Source organism: Tubulanus polymorphus, chromosome 6 (genome assembly GCF_964204645.1).
Source record: "Tubulanus polymorphus chromosome 6, tnTubPoly1.2, whole genome shotgun sequence".
Classification (NCBI taxonomy): domain Eukaryota; kingdom Metazoa; phylum Nemertea; class Palaeonemertea; order Tubulaniformes; family Tubulanidae; genus Tubulanus; species Tubulanus polymorphus.
The window spans coordinates 22590085-22610718 of record NC_134030.1 but is presented as its reverse complement, the minus strand read 5'-3'; the positions used below and the strand labels follow the sequence as shown (position 1 = coordinate 22610718).

The 20634-nt window shown below is 32.6% G+C and overlaps 2 protein-coding genes and 1 long non-coding RNA gene across 4 annotated transcripts in view; 1 reads left to right on the top strand and 2 right to left on the bottom strand.

Moving 5' to 3' along the window:
* LOC141907856 (dynein axonemal heavy chain 8-like) overlaps nucleotides 1–1861 on the bottom strand; it is a 63014-nt gene extending 61153 nt beyond the window's left edge. Inside the window, exons 1-2 of the mRNA XM_074797600.1 lie at nucleotides 1643–1861; nucleotides 312–446 (exon numbers count right to left, since the gene is read on the bottom strand). Coding sequence (XP_074653701.1) covers nucleotides 312–446; nucleotides 1643–1861 — 354 coding nt within the window. The remainder of the gene's footprint in view (nucleotides 1–311; nucleotides 447–1642) is intronic.
* Nucleotides 1862–15477: 13616 nt separating this feature from the next.
* On the top strand, nucleotides 15478–19185 carry LOC141907564 (uncharacterized). Of its 2 annotated transcripts, XR_012619511.1 has the most exons (6): nucleotides 15512–15557; nucleotides 15934–16013; nucleotides 16694–16796; nucleotides 17514–17580; nucleotides 18891–18967; nucleotides 19053–19185. It is a non-coding gene; the product is annotated as an uncharacterized LOC141907564 (long non-coding RNA). The 2 variants fall into 2 exon arrangements; XR_012619510.1 differs by having other exon boundaries at nucleotides 15478–16013.
* On the bottom strand, nucleotides 16299–17868 carry LOC141907563 (uncharacterized). Its single transcript, XM_074797246.1, has 7 exons — nucleotides 17682–17868; nucleotides 17368–17558; nucleotides 17233–17274; nucleotides 17113–17154; nucleotides 16882–16934; nucleotides 16723–16789; nucleotides 16299–16641 (listed from the first exon to the last, which is right to left on the bottom strand). The coding sequence occupies exons 1-7, from the start codon at nucleotides 17845–17847 to the stop codon at nucleotides 16417–16419; spliced, it is 786 nt and encodes a 261-aa protein (XP_074653347.1). The 5' UTR covers nucleotides 17848–17868; the 3' UTR covers nucleotides 16299–16416.
* Nucleotides 19186–20634: the final 1449 nt, after the last annotated feature.

Below are 20634 nucleotides of genomic sequence, written 5' to 3'. Positions count from 1 at the left end.
GAAAGGGTTAAAAAGACGTTCTGGTCTGAATCTTAACAAAATCAAGTTCATAAAAATTGGACAAACTAAAAATACGGATTTGTCCATTTTTACGGTCAAGCAAATTTCATCTGAGAATATCTACGGAATCAGTGAATTATTATTAAGTAGAATTTGGGTTCATCAAAAAAAAATCTTAAAAAAAGAAGTTCCTTCTAAATTAAGTCAAAGTTTAGGAGCCTCAGTAAACTCGACCTTTAAGATCGAAATCCCCATGAAATTTAGTCGTAAAATGATCCTTTGACTTTGAACGCGGTGTTTATCAGACTTACGTTAGCCGTATCGAGAATAAACTCCTCGACGGTACCGGCGTCTAAACCCAGAAAATCAGCCACTAATCCTAGAATAGTTTTATGAGGTGGGTCTAGTAGTAATCTCCTGCGTTCTCTAGCATCACGCGCTCGTGCCTACAAATAAAATACAACAACGTCTCGAATTAAATTCAAACTCTTAAATGTGGATCCAGTTGCACAGTTCTGACCGGGTTCTGATGGGGTTCTGACAGGGTTCTGACGGGTTGACCAGTTTCATTACCCCTACATTACCTAGATCACCATCCTAGACATAGGCGTGCCCAAGGGGGTGCAGGGGTAGCGGACGCACCCCCTTTTCGAGATAGCTAGCTTCTCAAGTTACTATGTAATCAATGTTCGAGATTTTTCTTGCCAATTTGACTAGCTTTTTAACTCTAAATGATTCATTAAGAGCCTGGAAAACGTCTCTAGCTAAAGCCTCCAATTTTCACAAAGTTTTTTTCGGGGAGGCCCACCAAACATCCGACATTGTGCATGGATACTGGATTGATGCTTATTCGAACCCCCTATGAAAATTCCTGGAGACGCCTTTGCTAGAACAAGCTATGTAGAAATAAGCGTCACTTATCAATATCATTGAGAAAGTATTTTCAAAAAGATTTTTATCCAATGTGTCCATCCAGTGGCTATGAACAATATTCACCATTAATAAGACACTATATCCGCAATAAAGAGAATCACATTCAAGGAAACATTTTCGGAACTTATTCTTTCATTTAATCATTGTAGGATTCTCTTTATACCATGAACAATAAGTACGATTTTAAATTGAACCGTTTTAATCTTTGACTTTCATTAAAACTGCACCCTGCATTCAAAATATCAGACTTTCTGAGAATTTTGAATTGACTAAGATGTGGATTGAAAAAACCAGGATCTTTCAACCTTCAGGGTGCAGTGTAGAATACATCTTTTATTCAATATCATAGAAACAATTGATACAATTTTTATTTAGGGGCTTGTTTCAGGGGACAATTAAAAACCAATAGGTCTTTTGTATATCCAATTTTTGTCGGGGACTGTTCCTGACAATCAGGGAATCAGTAAACCGATCTACAGGTCTTTTGTAAAACCATTTTTATGATCAGGGGGCTGTTCCTGACAATCAGGGAATCAGTAAACCGATCTACAGGTCTTCTGTAAAACCATTTTTATGATCAGGGGGCTGTTCCTGACAATCAGGGAATCAGTTAAAACCAATAGGTTTTACGTAAATCCATTTTTATGGTCAGGGCATTTTTTCTGATTTTTATTTAGACCTGTAAATCCACACATATAGGGGACCTTGCCTGTTTTTCTTTGATAGTCTCAGTAGCTGCTTGCATGCCGACTACGACGCTCCGTCTCCTGCGAGATGCCGCCGCCGCCGGTATCGCTAGTCCTCCTGATGTAGGATTCTGACCAGCTGCTGCTGCTGCTGCTGCGTGACCGTGTTCGTCGACTATACCGCCGTGCTGAGACGACAGCCCGGTACCACCGGAACCATCCGGTATACCCAAACTAGACATCTCTCAACTCAACCTACTTCTACAAGATAGACAAATCTAAATTTGAATCCAAAACAATAATTAACTCGAGCAAAATTCTGGGTTTTAGGGAAATATTAAAGCTGAAACAAGAGATCGAGTTGTTTGAGCCCTATAGGCGAAGGGGCTTCTATCAGAGTTGTAGGTTATTGAAAAAACGATTTATCTGTTAATCCAATTTCTATAGTAGATATAAAATAACTATTATTGTTATGTTATATAGGCCTACTATAGACATTGCATTAACAGATAAATCGTTTTTTCAATAACCTACAACTCTGATAGAAGCCCCTGTGCCTATAGCAAGGGCGGAGATCTAGGATTCTTTGAAGGGGTGCGGACCTGGGGCCGGTTGCTCAAAAGTTAGAGTTAACCAGTGGATAGTTGATATGGGGACAATTGAAATTTCATTGTTACTATGGTATTTAACGGCCAACTTTAACCAACTTTTGAGCAACTGGCCCCAGAACGTTGGAAAAGGTTCTTAATTGAAAAGGGCAGATTTGGCAATGCGAGGGCCTGCAAGTGCAGTCATTGGTAGGGTTTCTGGTGGCTCTCTTTACACAGAATAGTTCGGACAAAAAGGGCTTTCCTGGCTTGATTCCACTTGGGTCGATTGGATGGATTTATTTTTTATCTTTTTCTTCTTCGAAAAAATTATGTTTTTCCTGACTTTTTTTAGCAAGGACATACTGGAATTTTGAAACGTTACAAGTTGGCGTTCTCACAGAGGTTGATTTTAAAATAACTTTTTTCAAAAGCCTTTTCAAAGTGACACAGGCTTCTTTTCTGGTGGAGAACGCTACGACTGAGGCTCTGCGGCTGACTCCATTCTTCAACGAGTCGCAACGACGAACTTGAAAAGTTCAAAATAATGGGCCTTCAACTTATTGTTTCTTCGCAACTACTGCTGGAATCCTGGACCTGGGTCAACTCAAATCAGTGTCATTCATTCAACATGATTCAAGGCAAATAAATACACAAACAATAAGCTTTAACTAGCGCCACAAATCTGAATTACCCCAATTTGTGAAAGGCAGCGACGCGAGGCAAACAGGCGCCTTCGCTTCATTCATTCATTCATTCATTCATTCATTCATATTCATTCATCCACGCGCGACGGTTTCACAACCTTCAAAAGCGAATCGCGCTTCGATTCAACCGAATTACTCGTTAAAAACGACGATTCGAAACTACTCGAAAGAATATTTACCGATGGTTATTGAAGTAGAGAAGCGATGAAAACTGATTCCGATTCGGAAATTTTTGACCGTTGAAAAATGTTTTAACCGTCGTTCATTGTGTAGTTATTGGAAACGCGAAGGAATTTTTGAATAATCTATTTCAAAATGCAATCTTCGAGATTTACATCAAAATGTCGCTCCATTTATCTTTAAATAATAAGATTTCAATAGAAAAGTAATTTGAGGAATAGTTTTGTCCGATAAAAATCTGAATATCGGAATTCGTTGTGAACTATATCGTTGTGTAGGATACTCGAATTTGTCTGAGTGTGACGCGGTTCTGGGTTTCGGTTATAAGCCGATGTAATTCGACAAAAATCCAAGATGGCGTTTCCACAAGAGGGCGTCACAAAACGATAGCTTCACAAACGTACGACACCAGTAGCTATGGAAGCCCTGAGACGACATTGCCAGTTGCTTTAGAAGCCAGTTGCGAGTTAAGCGTCAACAACCGTCAACGGGCCCAGTGTAAATGTGCAGTGTCGGGACGTATGGTTTTTGTGCTGTTGATAATAATCGCCTCTAAGCTTGTCGGGAGACCAGTTGGTGGTGAGATTATTTTTTTCGGTTGAAAAAAAGAGGTAGATTGCAAGAATAAAACACAGAAAGAGTTTCATAAAAAGGTTTAACTCTTAAATCGATTTAATTTCTTCATTAAATAAGTTTTTCTTAAACGATAGGCCTCAATCCAGGATTTGCTATATTGAACTAAACTAAACGAATGACAACTTTTAAAATCGATCATATTTATTCTCATACAACAATTATAGAAAATGCAAGGAGTGCTCGAGGAATTATAACGTAAGCTCCTCAAACACGTGGACTTTCAAAAACAACTAGTCCAACCACCATAGGCGTATTAACTATAAACGAGAGTTTATACGCCATGTAATGGTTCAATTGACATGAACATGTCGTTTAATCCCACAACAACAATTATACCTAAATGACAGGTATTTATGTACTTGAGGAAGTGCCTCATTTACAAAAACATGACGTCTATTTTTAAAAAAGTCCCCAACATAAAAAAATTAAAACCAGAGAAAAACACAATTTCAAACTGGAAAGTGATTAACTAAACAGTCTTTGATTTTTTTTCATCAACTTTAGTTTACAAGATAACTAGATTTTCGCCACCTTTGCTCAGAAATTGGTTATTTTCTAACATGTTACATTTAATGCTAAGTATTTTGGAGGTATCCCCTTATATGCAATCAACAAGATAAAATTGTTCACCTGTCAATTTGAATACAGCTAGCACAATCTACTAATCCAGGCGCGGATGCAGACTATCGCACATGCAGCACGTGCGGTACTGTAGTCGCAGTTTTCAAATGCCCTTGACAAATTTTTGTTTCGGGAAAAAAAGTAAATAAAAGGGCACACAATAATTGCCCTTCTGTACTAGGACTAAAGCAAAATGTGAATGAAAATAAATTGCCCAAAATCAATAAAGACAATTTTCCTTTACTCAAAAGGGCACTATTCTAAAAGAGACATTGTTGCTCTATAAATCTAATCGAAAAAGGGCAAATTTCGCTAAAAAATCTAAAAAAGGCACAAGCAAATTGAATTTTAAGGCAAATTTAGTGGCATGATACAAATAAATGGCACTCAAACTCAAACGCTGGCCCTTTTCAAAGTTGGTGCCCTTTTTTCACTGTGCTGTATTCACTGAATGGCCTGGATCCGCGCCTGTAATTAACACTTCATATGTCCTCATCTATCAAGAGACTGCTCCTCTATTTTCCATAAGGACCTTAATAAAAATAGAAATTTTATGAACCACTCAAAAGCACCACAGTGAAAAAGTTGCCCACTATGCAAATGATGAATGTGTCACAATCACACTGCTCATGTAGGACAGGTTGATTATTGAGGGTTAAGAGATATTACATAGCATAATTATAAAGGTTTTTCTTTGTGACAATTCAAGATAAATTGAGTATCTTCAAACAAAATGGTTTGACTGACAAAGCTACAGTAACTTCTTAATTATATTATTCAACTTGATAGTAGATATAAATACAACTCGATACAAAGATCAGAAATTCTTCGAGTCCAGATATTACAGGCCCTACCTAAACAGACGTTGTTAAACCAATAATTAAAAAACAAGCTAGGACAATTGACCAATAAGCACTGTATCCTCAAGTTATCAAGAAACTGCTGCTATTTTCGACAGGCCCTTAATTAAATCAGTATACTTCTGAAAAGCACCACAGTGGAATTGTCAACTACTAAAAATAAAATGTTTCAATACGAATGATGAAAATGTTCACATCGTTTTATTCACACAACAATAATATCTTAACCGAGGAATCATCATGATAGATCCTAATTTCCAAACATGCGAACTGTGTTACAATAACAGTCTCCAACATAATAGCATTATAACTAGAGATGAGAAACTCGGATTCACTCTGGAAATCTAAGTATCAACTAATCATTACTAGAAAACTAGAATTTTGCCAACTTTGCTCTGACTTAAAGATTTCCTAACACCTGGACATTACATACTAAGTATTCTGACATTTTTTTTCCAGCTTCGAAAAAGATCAACATAATTATAAAATAAGTAACTAATCAATAACATCAATAACTTAAGTTTATAGCTGTTTAACATTGTTTTAAAAAAGTGAAATGTTATCACCAGATTTTAGATAGTAAGTCTACCCCAGTATAACAATAAACAGTCGCAGCAGTGATTGAGCGCAGCTAGTTGAAAGGACGGGTCGATCTTTCATCACAGTTATTCAAAGCATTCTATCATATCAGTTATTTTTTTAAGTGTGTTCGATTTAGTTAAGGTTTATGGTTATTTGTTTTGTTCATTACAATAACTGAGTTGATAGAATGCTTTGAATAACAACAGAAAAGATCTCGGGTTTTCGCTATACTTAGGGAAGGTTGTTCGATGAAGAACCTTGTTGATAAATATTTGAAAAAATGCCTTTTCCATGTAAATAGAATATTAATTTGTTGTATGTTTGTATTGTTGTTTATTCTATTTATTATTTATTGGTTTTTTTAATTTTTTAGAATTAATTCATGTACTTGTAGTTTGTAGTTATGTATTATTTATACTCCTCTATTTACAACTGCAGGCATTTTTTCACTGTAAAGTCCTGGGGCCCATTTAAAAAAAAGCGCTACTGATTCACTGCCACTCGTTGATAATCATTATACACCCAATTTATTATTCACGAGAGCCATCTCGTGATATGGATTTCCCAATTACAATAAAAGAAGTTCAAACAGCTATAAACAATGTTAAAACGTTCAAAATTAGTCCTAGCTATAACTTTATGCCTTGTTATTCCTAGCTTTACCTCTCAAATGTAATAATGGTCTCCTTTCAGATATAGTTTTCAAATACATAGCTATGATCATCAAACAGATTGATGGAGGCTTAAAGGTCAATGTGAAAATCGAAATCTACGATTTCAAATATTTGTACATCAACACAGGTCTAACGTTATGTTCTATGTTTCCTAACTATGTGATATCTAGGGCCTAGCAAGACAGGGGCATAGCCACTGTTGACTATGTTTAACTACGGTAAGCATGATGATAAAACTCACAATATGATGTTGAAACTATATCTCAGTTTAGGAGTTAACTCAACAGACCTTCGAGTCCAAACTAGGCGCTCGACGCCAACATTTACCCCTTGCCACTAACCTAACTTGACTTATCTATCGACCAAGGATCGAAGATCAATATCTTGAATTAATGGAGCTAAGCTTTTATTAGACTCTCACATTGCATAAAACATTATCTAATAGTTTCCTCGAAAACACTATAATCAGACTGGTTTGAAAAAGGGTGATAGGTAAAAAAATCAATACTGCTCGTCAATTTATAAGATACACTATTGTCCTTGCTGCTTCTAAAACAGTGTTTATCCTGTATCAGTGTTTATAAGATAATCCATTAGCATTACTGCGCGAATTAGTGTTTATAAGATACACTATTGTCTCTGCTGCTCCTGATAAAATGTTTTATAGAAATCAATCACCGATTGTAGAAGAATCCATCGTTGAGTGATTAATCCGTCACTGGCTCCTCAACTTATCACCTGGGCTTCTGCAATTTTCATCAGCAAATGGGTCGATCAGTAATCGTTGTGGGTGTCTTCTCGATGATGTTAGTTCGGCTGAAACAAAGTGAAGAAAGCAAAACATTTTAGACAGATTTATCATAACTTACATGTCATTTTAAATTACAGGCCACCGTGTTTTTCACAAAGTAAAATTCATTGACGTCAATTGCCGATTTAAACCCCAATTATTAATTGCAGTAATAGGACTAGTTCATCATTGTTTAAGACTAGTAAAGATAAAAGATCAGCCATTTGGACCGGTAAATAGATTTTGATGATAGTCACTTATTAAATGATATTCATATGAGGCTTGAAATTTCTATATACCGGTAATTCCATGTACATGTATATCAACTTACCTTCAAAGATTGCTGGGTTCAGTTCTGGCCTTTTCTGTGCACCGTTCCAGTTTGTAGATTTTGGACGAGGAGTTGATCTCAAGCTGGGCTTTTTCGTATAGTTGAAATTTAGCTGCAATGATCATAAGATATCCTGTAATGACAAAAGATTTCATTTAGAATGAATCAAAATTTGTCCATGTACATCAAGTTACCTTTTTGATTGCTGGGTTCATTATCAACGTGGATCATCTAAGTTTGTTGGCTGATGAGTTGAATTCAAACTGGCCCGTTATGTGAGCTGTTCTCTCATCGGCAGATTTTAGATGAGTTGTTGATCTCAGGCTCTCGTTTGACTTGTTTGAGTACAGATATAGTTGTGATCAGCGGTCAATCTTACATAATTTTTTTTTCAAAATCGAAGTAGTCCGAAAGTTTACAAGGTGGAATTTTGTCTAAGTTTTACATATTTTTACAGATTTTTTTTTATCTTAGTGCAGATATAGCAGTCAATCTTACATAATTTTTTTTCAAAATTGTAGTCCGAAAATTTACAAGGTAGAATTTTGTCTAAGTTTTACATATTTTTACAGTTTTTTTTTTATCTTAGTGCAGATATAGCAGTCAATCTTACATAATTTTTTTTTCAAAATCGAAGTAGTCCGAAAGTTTACAAGGTAGAATTTTGTCTAAGTTTTACATATTTTTACAGATTTTTTTTTATCTTAGTGCAGATATAGCAGTCAATCTTACATAATTTTTTTTCAAAATTGTAGTCCGAAAATTTACAAGGTAGAATTTTGTCTAAGTTTTACATATTTTTACAGTTTTTTTTTTATCTTAGTGCAGATATAGCAGTCAATCTTACATAATTTTTTTTCGAAATCGAAGTAGTCCGAAAGTTTACAAGGTAGAATTTTGTCTAAGTTTTACATATTTTTACAGATTTTTTTTTATCTTAGTGCAGATATAGCAGTCAATCTTACATAATTTTTTTTCAAAATTGTAGTCCGAAAGTTTACAAGGTAGAATTTTGTCTAAGTTTTACATATTTTTACAGTTTTTTTTTATCTTAGTGCAGATATAGCAGTCAATCTTACATAATTTTTTTTCAAAATTGAAGTAGTCCGAAAGTTTACAAGGTAGAATTTTGTCTAAGTTTTACATATTTTTACAGATTTTTTTTTATCTTAGTGCAGATATAGCAGTCAATCTTACATAATTTTTTTTCAAAATTGTAGTCCGAAAGTTTACAAGGTAGAATTTTGTCTAAGTTTTACATATTTTTACAGTTTTTTTTTATCTTAGTGCAGATATAGCAGTCAATCTTACATAATTTTTTTTCAAAATTGAAGTAGTCCGAAAGTTTACAAGGTAGAATTTTGTCTAAGTTTTACATATTTTTACAGTTTTTTTTTATCTTAGTGCAGATATAGCAGTCAATCTTACATAATTTTTTTTCAAAATTGAAGTAGTCCGAAAGTTTACAAGGTAGAATTTTGTCTAAGTTTTACATATTTTTACAGTTTTTTTTTTATCTTAGTGCAGATATAGCAGTCAATCTTACATAATTTTTTTTCAAAATTGAAGTAGTCCGAAAGTTTACAAGGTAGAATTTTGTCTAAGTTTTACATATTTTTACAGTTTTTTTTTTTATCTTAGTGCAGATATAGCAGTCAATCTTACATAATTTTTTTTCAAAATCGAAGTAGTCCGAAAGTTTACAAGGTAGAATTTTGTCTAAGTTTTACATATTTTTACAGTTTTTTTTTTATCTTAGTGCAGATATAGCAGTCAATCTTACATAATTTTTTTTCAAAATTGAAGTAGTCCGAAAGTTTACAAGGTAGAATTTTGTCTAAGTTTTACATATTTTTAAAGTTTTTTTAAGATCAAAGTGCAGATATAGCAGTCAATCTTACATAATTTTTTTTTCAAAATTGAAGTAGTCCGATAGTTTACAAGGTAGAATTTTGTCTAAGTTTTACATATTTTTAAAGTTTTTTTAAGATCAAAGTGCAGATATAGCAGTCAATCTTACATAATTTTTTTTCAAAATTGAAGTAGTCCGAAAGTTTACAAGGTAGAATTTTGTCTAAGTTTTACATATTTTTACAGTTTTTTTTTATCTTAGTGCAGATATAGCAGTCAATCTTACATAATTTTTTTTCAAAATTGAAGTAGTCCGAAAGTTTACAAGGTAGAATTTTGTCTAAGTTTTACATATTTTTACAGTTTTTTTTTTTATCTTAGTGCAGATATAGCAGTCAATCTTACATAATTTTTTTTCAAAATTGAAGTAGTCCGAAAGTTTACAAGGTAGAATTTTGTCTAAGTTTTACATATTTTTACAGTTTTTTTTTTTATCTTAGTGCAGATATAGCAGTCAATCTTACATAATTTTTTTTCAAAATCGAAGTAGTCCGAAAGTTTACAAGGTAGAATTTTGTCTAAGTTTTACATATTTTTACAGATTTTTTTTTATCTTAGTGCAGATATAGCAGTCAATCTTACATAATTTTTTTTCAAAATTGAAGTAGTCCGAAAGTTTACAAGGTAGAATTTTGTCTAAGTTTTACATATTTTTAAAGTTTTTTTAAGATCAAAGTGCAGATATAGCAGTCAATCTTACATAATTTTTTTTTCAAAATTGAAGTAGTCCGATAGTTTACAAGGTAGAATTTTGTCTAAGTTTTACATATTTTTAAAGTTTTTTTAAGATCAAAGTGCAGATATAGCAGTCAATCTTACATAATTTTTTTTCAAAATTGAAGTAGTCCGAAAGTTTACAAGGTAGAATTTTGTCTAAGTTTTACATATTTTTACAGTTTTTTTTTATCTTAGTGCAGATATAGCAGTCAATCTTACATAATTTTTCTTTCAAAATCGAAGTAGTCCGAAAGTTTACAAGGTAGAATTTTGTCTAAGTTTTACATATTTTTAGTTTATATTTAAATCGAAGTGTTTTTTTTCAAAATCGAAGTAGTCCGAAAGTTTACAAGGTAGAATTTTAAGTTTTACATATTTTTACAGTTTTTTTTTATCTTAGTGCAGATATAGCAGTCAATCTTACATAATTTTTCTTTCAAAATCGAAGTAGTCCGAAAGTTTACAAGGTAGAATTTTGTCTAAGTTTTACATATTTTTACAGTTTTTTTTTATCTTAGTGCAGATATAGCAGTCAATCTTACATAATTTTTTTTCAAAATTGAAGTAGTCCGAAAGTTTACAAGGTAGAATTTTGTCTAAGTTTTACATATTTTTACAGTTTTTTTTTATCTTAGTGCAGATATAGCAGTCAATCTTACATAATTTTTTTTCAAAATTGAAGTAGTCCGAAAGTTTACAAGGTAGAATTTTGTCTAAGTTTTACATATTTTTACAGTTTTTTTTTTTATCTTAGTGCAGATATAGCAGTCAATCTTACATAATTTTTTTTCAAAATTGAAGTAGTCCGAAAGTTTACAAGGTAGAATTTTGTCTAAGTTTTACAAATTTTTAGTTTTTTTTTCTTAAATCGAAGTGCAGATATAGCAGTCAATCTTACATAATTTTTTTTTCAAAATCGAAGTAGTCCGAAAGTTTACAAGGTAGAATTTTGTCTAAGTTTTACATATTTTTACAGTTTTTTTTATCTTAGTGCAGATATAGCAGTCAATCTTACATAATTTTTTTTCAAAATTGAAGTAGTCCGAAAGTTTACAAGGTAGAATTTTGTCTAAGTTTTACATATTTTTACAGTTTTTTTTAATCTTAGTGCAGATATAGCAGTCAATCTTACATAATTTTTCTTTCAAAATCGAAGTAGTCCGAAAGTTTACAAGGTAGAATTTTGTCTAAGTTTTACATATTTTTACAGTTTTTTTTATCTTAGTGCAGATATAGCAGTCAATCTTACATAATTTTTTTTCAAAATTGAAGTAGTCCGAAAGTTTACAAGGTAGAATTTTGTCTAAGTTTTACATATTTTTAGTTTATATTGAAATCGAAGTGCAGATATAGCAGTCAATCTTACATAATTGTTTTTCAAAATCGAAGTAGTCCGAAAGTTTACAAGGTAGAATTTTGTCTAAGTTTTACATATTTTTACAGTTTTTTTAAATCTTAGTGCAGATATAGCAGACAATCTTACATAATTTTTTTTCCAAAATCGAAGTAGTCCGAAAGTTTACAAGGTAGAATTTTGTCTAAGTTTTACATATTTTTACAGTTTTTTTTATCTTAGTGCAGATATAGCAGTCAATCTTACATAATTTTTTTTCAAAATTGAAGTAGTCCGAAAGTTTACAAAATAGAATTTTGTCTAAGTTTTACATATTTTTACAGTTTTTTTTTCTAAATCGAAGTGCAGATATAGCAGTCAATCTTACATATTTTTTTTTCAAAATCGAAGTAGTCCGAAAGTTTACAAGGTAGAATTTTGTCTAAGTTTTACATATTTTTACAGATTTTTTTTTATCTTAGTGCAGATATAGCAGTCAATCTTACATAATTGTTTTTCAAAATTGTAGTCCGAAAATTTACAAGGTAGAATTTTGTCTAAGTTTTACATATTTTTACAGTTATTTTTTTATCTTAGTGCAGATATAGCAGTCAATCTTACATAATTTTTTTTCAAAATTGTAGTCCGAAAATTTACAAGGTAGAATTTTGTCAAAGTTTTACATATTTTTACAGTTTTTTTTTTATCTTAGTGCAGATATAGCAGTCAATCTTACATAATTTTTTTTCGAAATCGAAGTAGTCCGAAAGTTTACAAGGTAGAATTTTGTCTAAGTTTTACATATTTTTACAGTTTTTTTTTTATCTTAGTGCAGATATAGCAGTCAATCTTACATAATTTTTTTTCAAAATTGAAGTAGTCCGAAAGTTTACAAGGTAGAATTTTGTCTAAGTTTTACATATTTTTACAGTTTTTCTTTTATCTTAGTGCAGATATAGCAGTCAATCTTACATAATTGTTTTTCAAAATTGAAGTAGTCCGAAAGTTTACAAGGTAGAATTTTGTCTCAGTTTTACATATTTTTACAGTTTTTTTTTTCTAAATCGAAGTGCAGATATAGCAGTCAATCTTACATAATTTTTTTTTTCAAAATTGAAGTAGTCCGAAAGTTTACAAGGTAGAATTTTGTCTAAGTTTTACATATTTTTACAGTTTTTTTTTATCTTAGTGCAGATATAGCAGTCAATCTTACATAATTTTTTTTCGAAATCGAAGTAGTCCGAAAGTTTATAAGGTAGAATTTTGTCTAAGTTTTACATATTTTTACAGTTTTTTTTTTTATCTTAGTGCAGATATAGCAGTCAATCTTACATAATTTTTTTTCAAAATTGAAGTAGTCCGAAAGTTTACAAGGTAGAATTTTGTCTAAGTTTTACATATTTTTACAGTTTTTCTTTTATCTTAGTGCAGATATAGCAGTCAATCTAACATAATTTTTTTTCGAAATCGAAGTAGTCCGAAAGTTTACAAGGTAGAATTTTGTCTAAGTTTTACATATTTTTACAGTTTTTTTTATCTTAGTGCAGATATAGCAGTCAATCTTACATAATTTTTTTTTTCAAAATTGAAGTAGTCCGAAAGTTTACAAGGTAGAATTTTGTCTAAGTTTTACATATTTTTACAGTTTTTTTTATCTTAGTGCAGATATAGCAGTCAATCTTACATAATTTTTTTTCAAAATTGAAGTAGTCCGAAAGTTTACAAGGTAGAATTTTGTCTAAGTTTTACATATTTTTACAGTTTTTTTTTATCTTGGTGCAGATATAGCAGTCAATCTTACATAATTTTTTTTTCAAAATTGAAGTAGTCCGAAAGTTTACAAGGTAGAATTTTGTCTAAGTTTTACATATTTTTAGTTCCTTTTATAAATCGAAGTGCAGATATAGTTGTGTGATTGGTGTTCAATCTTACATAATTTTTTTTTCAAAATCGGAGTAGTCCGAAAGTTTACAAGGTAGAATTTTAAGTTTTACATATTTTTACAGTTTTTTTTTTATCTTAGTGCAGATATAGCAGTCAATCTTACATATTTTTTTTTTCGAAATCGAAGTAGTCCGAAAGTTTACAAGGTAGAATTTTGTCTAAGTTTTACAACTTTTTAGTTTTTTTTTTTCTTAAATCGAAGTGCAGATATAGCAGTCAATCTTACATAATTGTTTTTTCAAAATCGAAGTAGTCCGAAAGTTTACAAGGTAGAATTTTGTCTAAGTTTTACATATTTTTACAGTTTTTTTTTATCTTAGTGCAGATATAGCAGTCAATCTTACATAATTTTTTTTTCAAAATTGAAGTAGTCCGAAAGTTTACAAGGTAGAATTTTGTCTAAGTTTTACATATTTTTAGTTCCTTTTATAAATCGAAGTGCAGATATAGTTGTGTGATTGGTGTTCAATCTTACATAATTTTTTTTTCAAAATCGGAGTAGTCCGAAAGTTTACAAGGTAGAATTTTAAGTTTTACATATTTTTACAGTTTTTTTTTTATCTTAGTGCAGATATAGCAGTCAATCTTACATAATTGTTTTTCAAAATCGAAGTAGTCCGAATATTTACAAGGTAGAATTTTGTCTAAGTTTTACAACTTTTTAGTTTTTTTTTTTCTTAAATCGAAGTGCAGATATAGCAGTCAATCTTACATATTTTTTTTTTCGAAATCGAAGTAGTCCGAAAGTTTACAAGGTAGAATTTTGTCTAAGTTTTACATATTTTTAAAGTTTTTTTAAGATCAAAGTGCAGATATAGCAGTCAATCTTACATAATTGTTTTTTCAAAATCGAAGTAGTCCGAAAGTTTACAAGGTAGAATTTTGTCTAAGTTTTACATATTTTTACAGTTTTTTTTTATCTTAGTGCAGATATAGCAGTCAATCTTACATAATTTTTTTTTCAAAATCGAAGTAGTCCGAAAGTTTACAAGGTAGAATTTTGTCTAAGTTTTACATATTTTTAGTTCCTTTTATAAATCGAAGTGCAGATATAGTTGTGTGATTGGTGTTCAATCTTACATAATTTTTCTTTCAAAATCGAAGTAGTCCGAAAGTTTACAAGGTAGAATTTTGTCTAAGTTTTACATATTTTTAGTTTTTTTTTAAATATATATAGATATACAGATAGAGTTGTGTGATCGGCGGTCAATCTTACATAATTTTTTTTCGAAATCGAATTAGTCCGAAAGCTTACAAGGTTTTTCTCGGGTATATGTTGATGTCTCCATCCTCCAAGTTGTTTGTCTCGCGTGTTGACTAGGGAATGATGTTGTTGGAACGTCCAATGGTGCCATCGGACTCAGTCCCGGAGTCGGATTATTGATGTTGGTATCACCAGACTTCCCACCATCGGAGTTTGACTTCTGGCTAGCGAAATGACAAGATGAATAGAGCATATTATATATCAGGTCAAAATGTTTGTCAGACAGAGCCTGACCACTGTGGTTTGAGAAAGCTAGCTTTAATTATCTCATAACCATCCCTATCCCTATGCCTAGTATTAACTGTTATTGTACCACAGATTTATGCCAGCTCCATTCGTGTCTGGGTACATATACAGCCAAACCATGTACCTCTTCCCCACACGATAAGCCAGGATTTTTGAGAACGGAATGTCTGGGTTTTTGCCTTAGAGCCAGTAAGATATTAACACCAAAATACCACTAGCCCCTCCTCATGCCAGGCTTTTTTTCTGAGAATCAAACACCTGCATTTTTGAATTAGTAAAAATCAACCCCTGATATACCACTATTGCCCCAAGTAATGAGCTGAAATTAAATAGTACATTATCATTGATTAACAAGACGAAATTTGCGGCTATATCTATTTTTGATAGTGGATGACGAAAATGATGAAAGGCCAGGATGAGGGGTCTGAATCAGAAATCAAAGCTACACAGTTTACGATGTATTTGAAGTAGGGTAACTCCACGTAATTTCGGAAGGTATTTTCGGATGCGCTGTTTTGACGGATGATTTTCGACATGAACAAATGCCGTTGGAAGGTGGATATTTTTACAGCCTGATATTTCTGCTTCCAAATATTACTCCAGAATCGATTTGAAATATATCCATTAAAATAACTTACCAGTATGAGACATTTATAGAGACAACATAATTTCGGAAGCCCGGGTTACGTAATTTCGGAAATAGTCAACATAAATTCGGAAATGCATATATTCGTTATTTTTGTGTATGCGTTCTATGAAACTAGGCTAGAACGTATTTGGGTTATACTAATTGCTTCTACAGGGGTGGCAGCATTTAGTAACAGCTGGTTAGATCAGAAACATCTAGGGACAAGACACCATTTGGGTTCGAATCCCATAAATATTTTTTTTATCCGAGTGGAATTTCCAGCAATTGTATGAATTTCTACAGCCTACTAGATGGTGGATATGGTAATCCCAATTCACCAAGATAAAAGGAAGACCGTTAGAAATGCAGCAACCGTCGAGAAGGTACATGTAATAAACTGATTAACTAACATGTAATGTAGGCCTAAAAGGCGTAACAGAAAGTAATAAATTTTTATTGCACTATTTATAAACATTTTTAAGACTAGATGAGTAACAAAAAGAGTAACAAAAAACAAACATACATAGGCCTACATATATACACATACATACATACATAAATACATACACACATACATAAATACTTGGTAAATACATACATACATACACACATACATAAATATATACATAAATACTTGGTAACTACATACACGCATACATAAATACATACACACATACATAAATACATACACACATACATAGATACACGCACACGCACACACGTATATACAATACAATAGCAATACAACTTTAAGGCCTCTCTACGTAACAAAACGTAGTAAGCCTATTACATGCAAGCGAACAAATCGCAAGTCTTTGAAAATTCATCAACTTGAAATGCCATCTGCATCCTCGTATTTACCACCTCAGGCGGTTTCAAGTTGTTCAGTACATTCTCAACGGGATGCTCTTCGATAATATCCACATCGGGCCAAACGAATAAATTTTTCTTGCAGTGTTGTTCAAGAAACTGAACGGATATTACTTCTCCGAAGTCCAATATCTCTAGAATCTGCAAGCAGTTAAACATAACAATCACAGGAGAATTGTATTTTTCCTTTCAGATAAAATAATTCAGCCGATTAATACATACCACTCCAAAGTATAAGTGCTTCCTGCGCTTCTCACCTTCCTGATAAAGGGCAATATATGAACCTTCACTACAAAGTAAGTACCCCGGTACAAATAAATTATTCATCACTAGTGACTAGATATTTATATTTTATATTTAGAAGCGCAGCAAGTTATTTACCTTATGTTGATTTCGTAAACCATGTTGACACCACTTGTCTCAGGCACAGGATCCTGAAATTCAGAATTACACATTATAGCCATTCTCAATATGAAATTTTAATTAAACGGTTTAATTTTTGTTCAATAAACTTATATATAATTTTAGCCTACCGGTTACCGGGTACCTCAGTTACTCATATTACAAATAAACTGACGAAAGTGAACACATATAACATATTTTTTTACTCACATGAACTACGGCTAATTTTTCCTTGTCTGGTCTTGATGGAGCCTGAACAATAAAGGAATACAAAGTATGAATATTATTTTCATTAAATTTGCTCATTTCAAGAGATCTTTTTCAACTTACAGGATTAATGGAGCAAGTTCCATTTTGTGGTCTTGTTGAAGCCTGCAAGAGTTTTTATTAATTATTGAATTAATTTCTTTATGATGTGTGTTTTTCACCGTTTGATATGAATCGTAGAACTGTTCTTAAACTTACCGTTGTCAAACATTTCTTTTTCCTTCTTTCTAGTTTTTCCTTTTCTTTTTGTTCTTTCAACTTCTGTTTTGAAACCGCATTTGCATATGCATCATCCGCAGTTAGAATGAAATAACGCTTATCATCGCGTTTTCTTTTCTTTTCAGTTGGCATCAGTACGGGATAATCCAGCACATCATTGTCGGGATCAGCTAAGTACATCAAAATTAATCAGTAAGTATATGCAATTTGTTTGTAATTATATATTATTTATACTGCATATTTACATGGCGAATAAGTATTATCATTATTTTAAAAATGATCTTAACTCTTACCTGGGGATGAGTTATTTTCGATCGGGAAGCTATCGATAACTTCAGCTGATGATTTAGTTTTCAAAATTTTCCATGCTGAATACAGTGCATCATTAGTCAAGTCACAGCCTTCGGTGTATCGTTCTTCAAATTTTTTCTTCATTTCCGAGGAAATGGCTGATTCCATTGCCTTTAAGGCAATGGAATGACCATCGATAGTTATAGGCAGTGTCTACAAAATAATATGGTCAACCACTGATTGAGAAGATTATAAAACAATTCACAAATTAAAATATCTCATCCATTTGAAATCATCAATAAAATCTGCAATTATCATTTTGAAAAGGATATATTGTGCTTGGACTTGAGAGACTGAAAAAATCAATGATCATGAAAAAGGTTAGAAACTGTAACACACAATGCAACAAACACTCGAACAGGTCATTAGTCCAAAAACAATCTAAACAAATTAAATTAATCATAAAAAAGTTGAAGTGAAATTAAATCACTATTCACACCTCACGAAATGGTTTTTCAACTGTTGTCAATACATTAGATGCAGATTCCTAAGTAAAAAGTAATGTGAAGAAAATTTTTTTTTTTCATCTTTACATTTGATAATATATATGGAACTAGGTTCTCTTAGATATATTTTAGATTTTTGTGCAAGTTTTACGAGAAAAATACCTTCGATAATCCTGAAAATGGATCTTGCATCGTTTCAATTGTAGGATCTGATACCTATAACCCATTATAAAAAAAAACATGTAGGTACAGTTAACCTCAATTAAGGGCAATACGGGTTACTTATTATTCAGTAACTCACCACATCAGCAACTCTTGTGCTTGATGGTAAAAAAGCTTCCTTGGGAATGATCTCGGGATTGAATGGAAAAAGACCACATGCTCGAAAACCATTTATAAGGTTCTCCGGGGTTATACTGAGCCATGTTGGTCTGAAGATCTCAAAGAAACAACTTTTGTTCACTATACGTCCCGGATTTTCGTTATGAAAATTCAAACATAGGCGATTCCATGATGCTTTCAATGTCTTAAAGCATGATCTTCAAAGAAAGTGAAACATTAATTAGTCAGTTGAGGTCTAATTTCATTGGAAGATGTATTCTTTAATAAAATCTGTAAGAAGTGTGTTTACCGATCTAAAGGTTGCAACCAATGTGAGGTATGTTCTGGTAATTCTAACAGTGTTACTCCATTTTCTCTTGCCAGCTCGACCAATTCAAGAAAATTGTGGCTGTTATGTCCATCGGATATCAAAATCTGTGGACGAGCCGCTCCAATAGCAGGTAAAAAATTTTTCTTAAACCAAATCGTTGCAATTCCCTGTTGAAATCATGAATACATGAAATTTGACAATGCTTTTCACTTCAGGAGCCTGATTCAAAATGTGACTGACAACTAATTACCTGTTTCGTCCAACCACTCTCCGATACAGAAACTGTCGTACCTGCCGGTGCGTTCATTGTGTCAACTGAGAGTAATGATGCTGCCGTCTTGCCCTTAAAAATAACGTTAGGGGCCAGCATCTGCCCAGCAGCATTTCCACATGCCATGATCGTAACTGTTTCGCGATTGCCGCTGATTCGAGATTGAACATACTTGCTCCCTTTTCTGTAAATAAGAGTTTTGAAAATAAAATTTTCATCGTTATAACGTTCATTCCTAAATCTGTTGTTTTATGACTGTGGTATTGAGTTTCTGTATCTGGATGATTGCTGATAGTCGGAAATTAAAAATACTTCAACAACTCATTAGAATATTGCTGGGCTTAATAACTTGGGTTTGATAAGGGCTATTTATAGACCAACAGTTGAAGTATTTAAATGATAGGCTAATTTAGTTCAAAGCCTACCGTGCAACAATTTTTCCGGGGACATGAGAAAACTGAACGCCAGTTTCATCGAGATTCCAAATATGCATCGGTTGAGCATTTAGCAATACTTTTGTGGCCGATCTAAAGAACATTCCAACCTTCTTAACATTCATGCACTGATGTCGGATTGCCGCAGTGCCCTCTGGCTTTCGGAGTGCAACAGTGGGGTTTCTAGTTTTAAAGCCAGCCCAGAACTGGTCACTCGGGATAATCTAAAAGTAAAATATATATACCAGTATTAATTATAAGGGATAAACAACAACCTTTTAGTGAAAATCGTTGGCCTACCTGTTTAAATGGTGTCCCCCTTTTTAAGGCGAGATCACCCGCATATTTCAATAGATTTCCCTTTGAAAAACCGTAACCGAGGTCTGCACGGTTTTTCGCGAAATCCGCAAGTTTTGATTCATCTGCCTCAGACAGATTCGTCGGTCGACCTAGTTTCCTTCCTGCAGGAATTTTCCCACTTATTCGGTCATGTAATGTTGATTTTGGTACGCCAAAGTTTTTTGCTGCCGATAATATTGACATCCCATTCTGAACAGCCTCAACAGCTTCACCCATTTGCACTTCTGTCCAACGCCGATACACTTTTGACATACTTAAAAATAAAAAACATTGTAAATATCATGTTGATTATAAAAATAATAATAAAATGAATTCATTTTCTTTTATAAATAAGCCTTAATTATTTTCCTTAGTAAATATCATCACATGTTATTAGTTACAACCTGATCTCAGAATGGCATTTTCATAATTTAGGCCTACTGATAACTGTGTTATGGAGACTAGGTTATAGGCCTAGGCTCTGGGGCTAAAATGATGAATCAATTTGCATTTGTTTTCAGTATGCACTCTTTTGTGACAGTTATCTCAGAAAAAGGCCTGTTTGATGATAGACTACCGAGAAAACACACACAAATACCATCTATACATAAATTCGGAACTTCCGAAATTACGTGAACGAGCCAGAATAACCGGGTATACGATATCCGAAATTATGTGTAGGCGAGCGAGTTTCTAAAAATCGCTGATATTTCATCAATGACCGTATTCCAATAGCGAATGAATGTTTATAAA

What these genes read in the sequence shown, in the direction of transcription:
- LOC141907563 (XM_074797246.1), bottom strand. Translation starts at nt 17,847, where the DNA reads ATGGAATCAGCCATTTCCTCGGAAATGAAGAAAAAATTTGAAGAACGA. An exon ending in CGAAAATAACTCATCCCCAG is followed by an intron (nt 17,559 to 17,681) that starts GTAAGAGTTAAG and finishes TGATGTACTTAG; the next exon opens with CTGATCCCGACAATGATGTG. An exon ending in AAAAATTAGCCGTAGTTCAT is followed by an intron (nt 16,935 to 17,112) that starts GTGAGTAAAAAA and finishes TCTGAATTTCAG; the next exon opens with GATCCTGTGCCTGAGACAAG.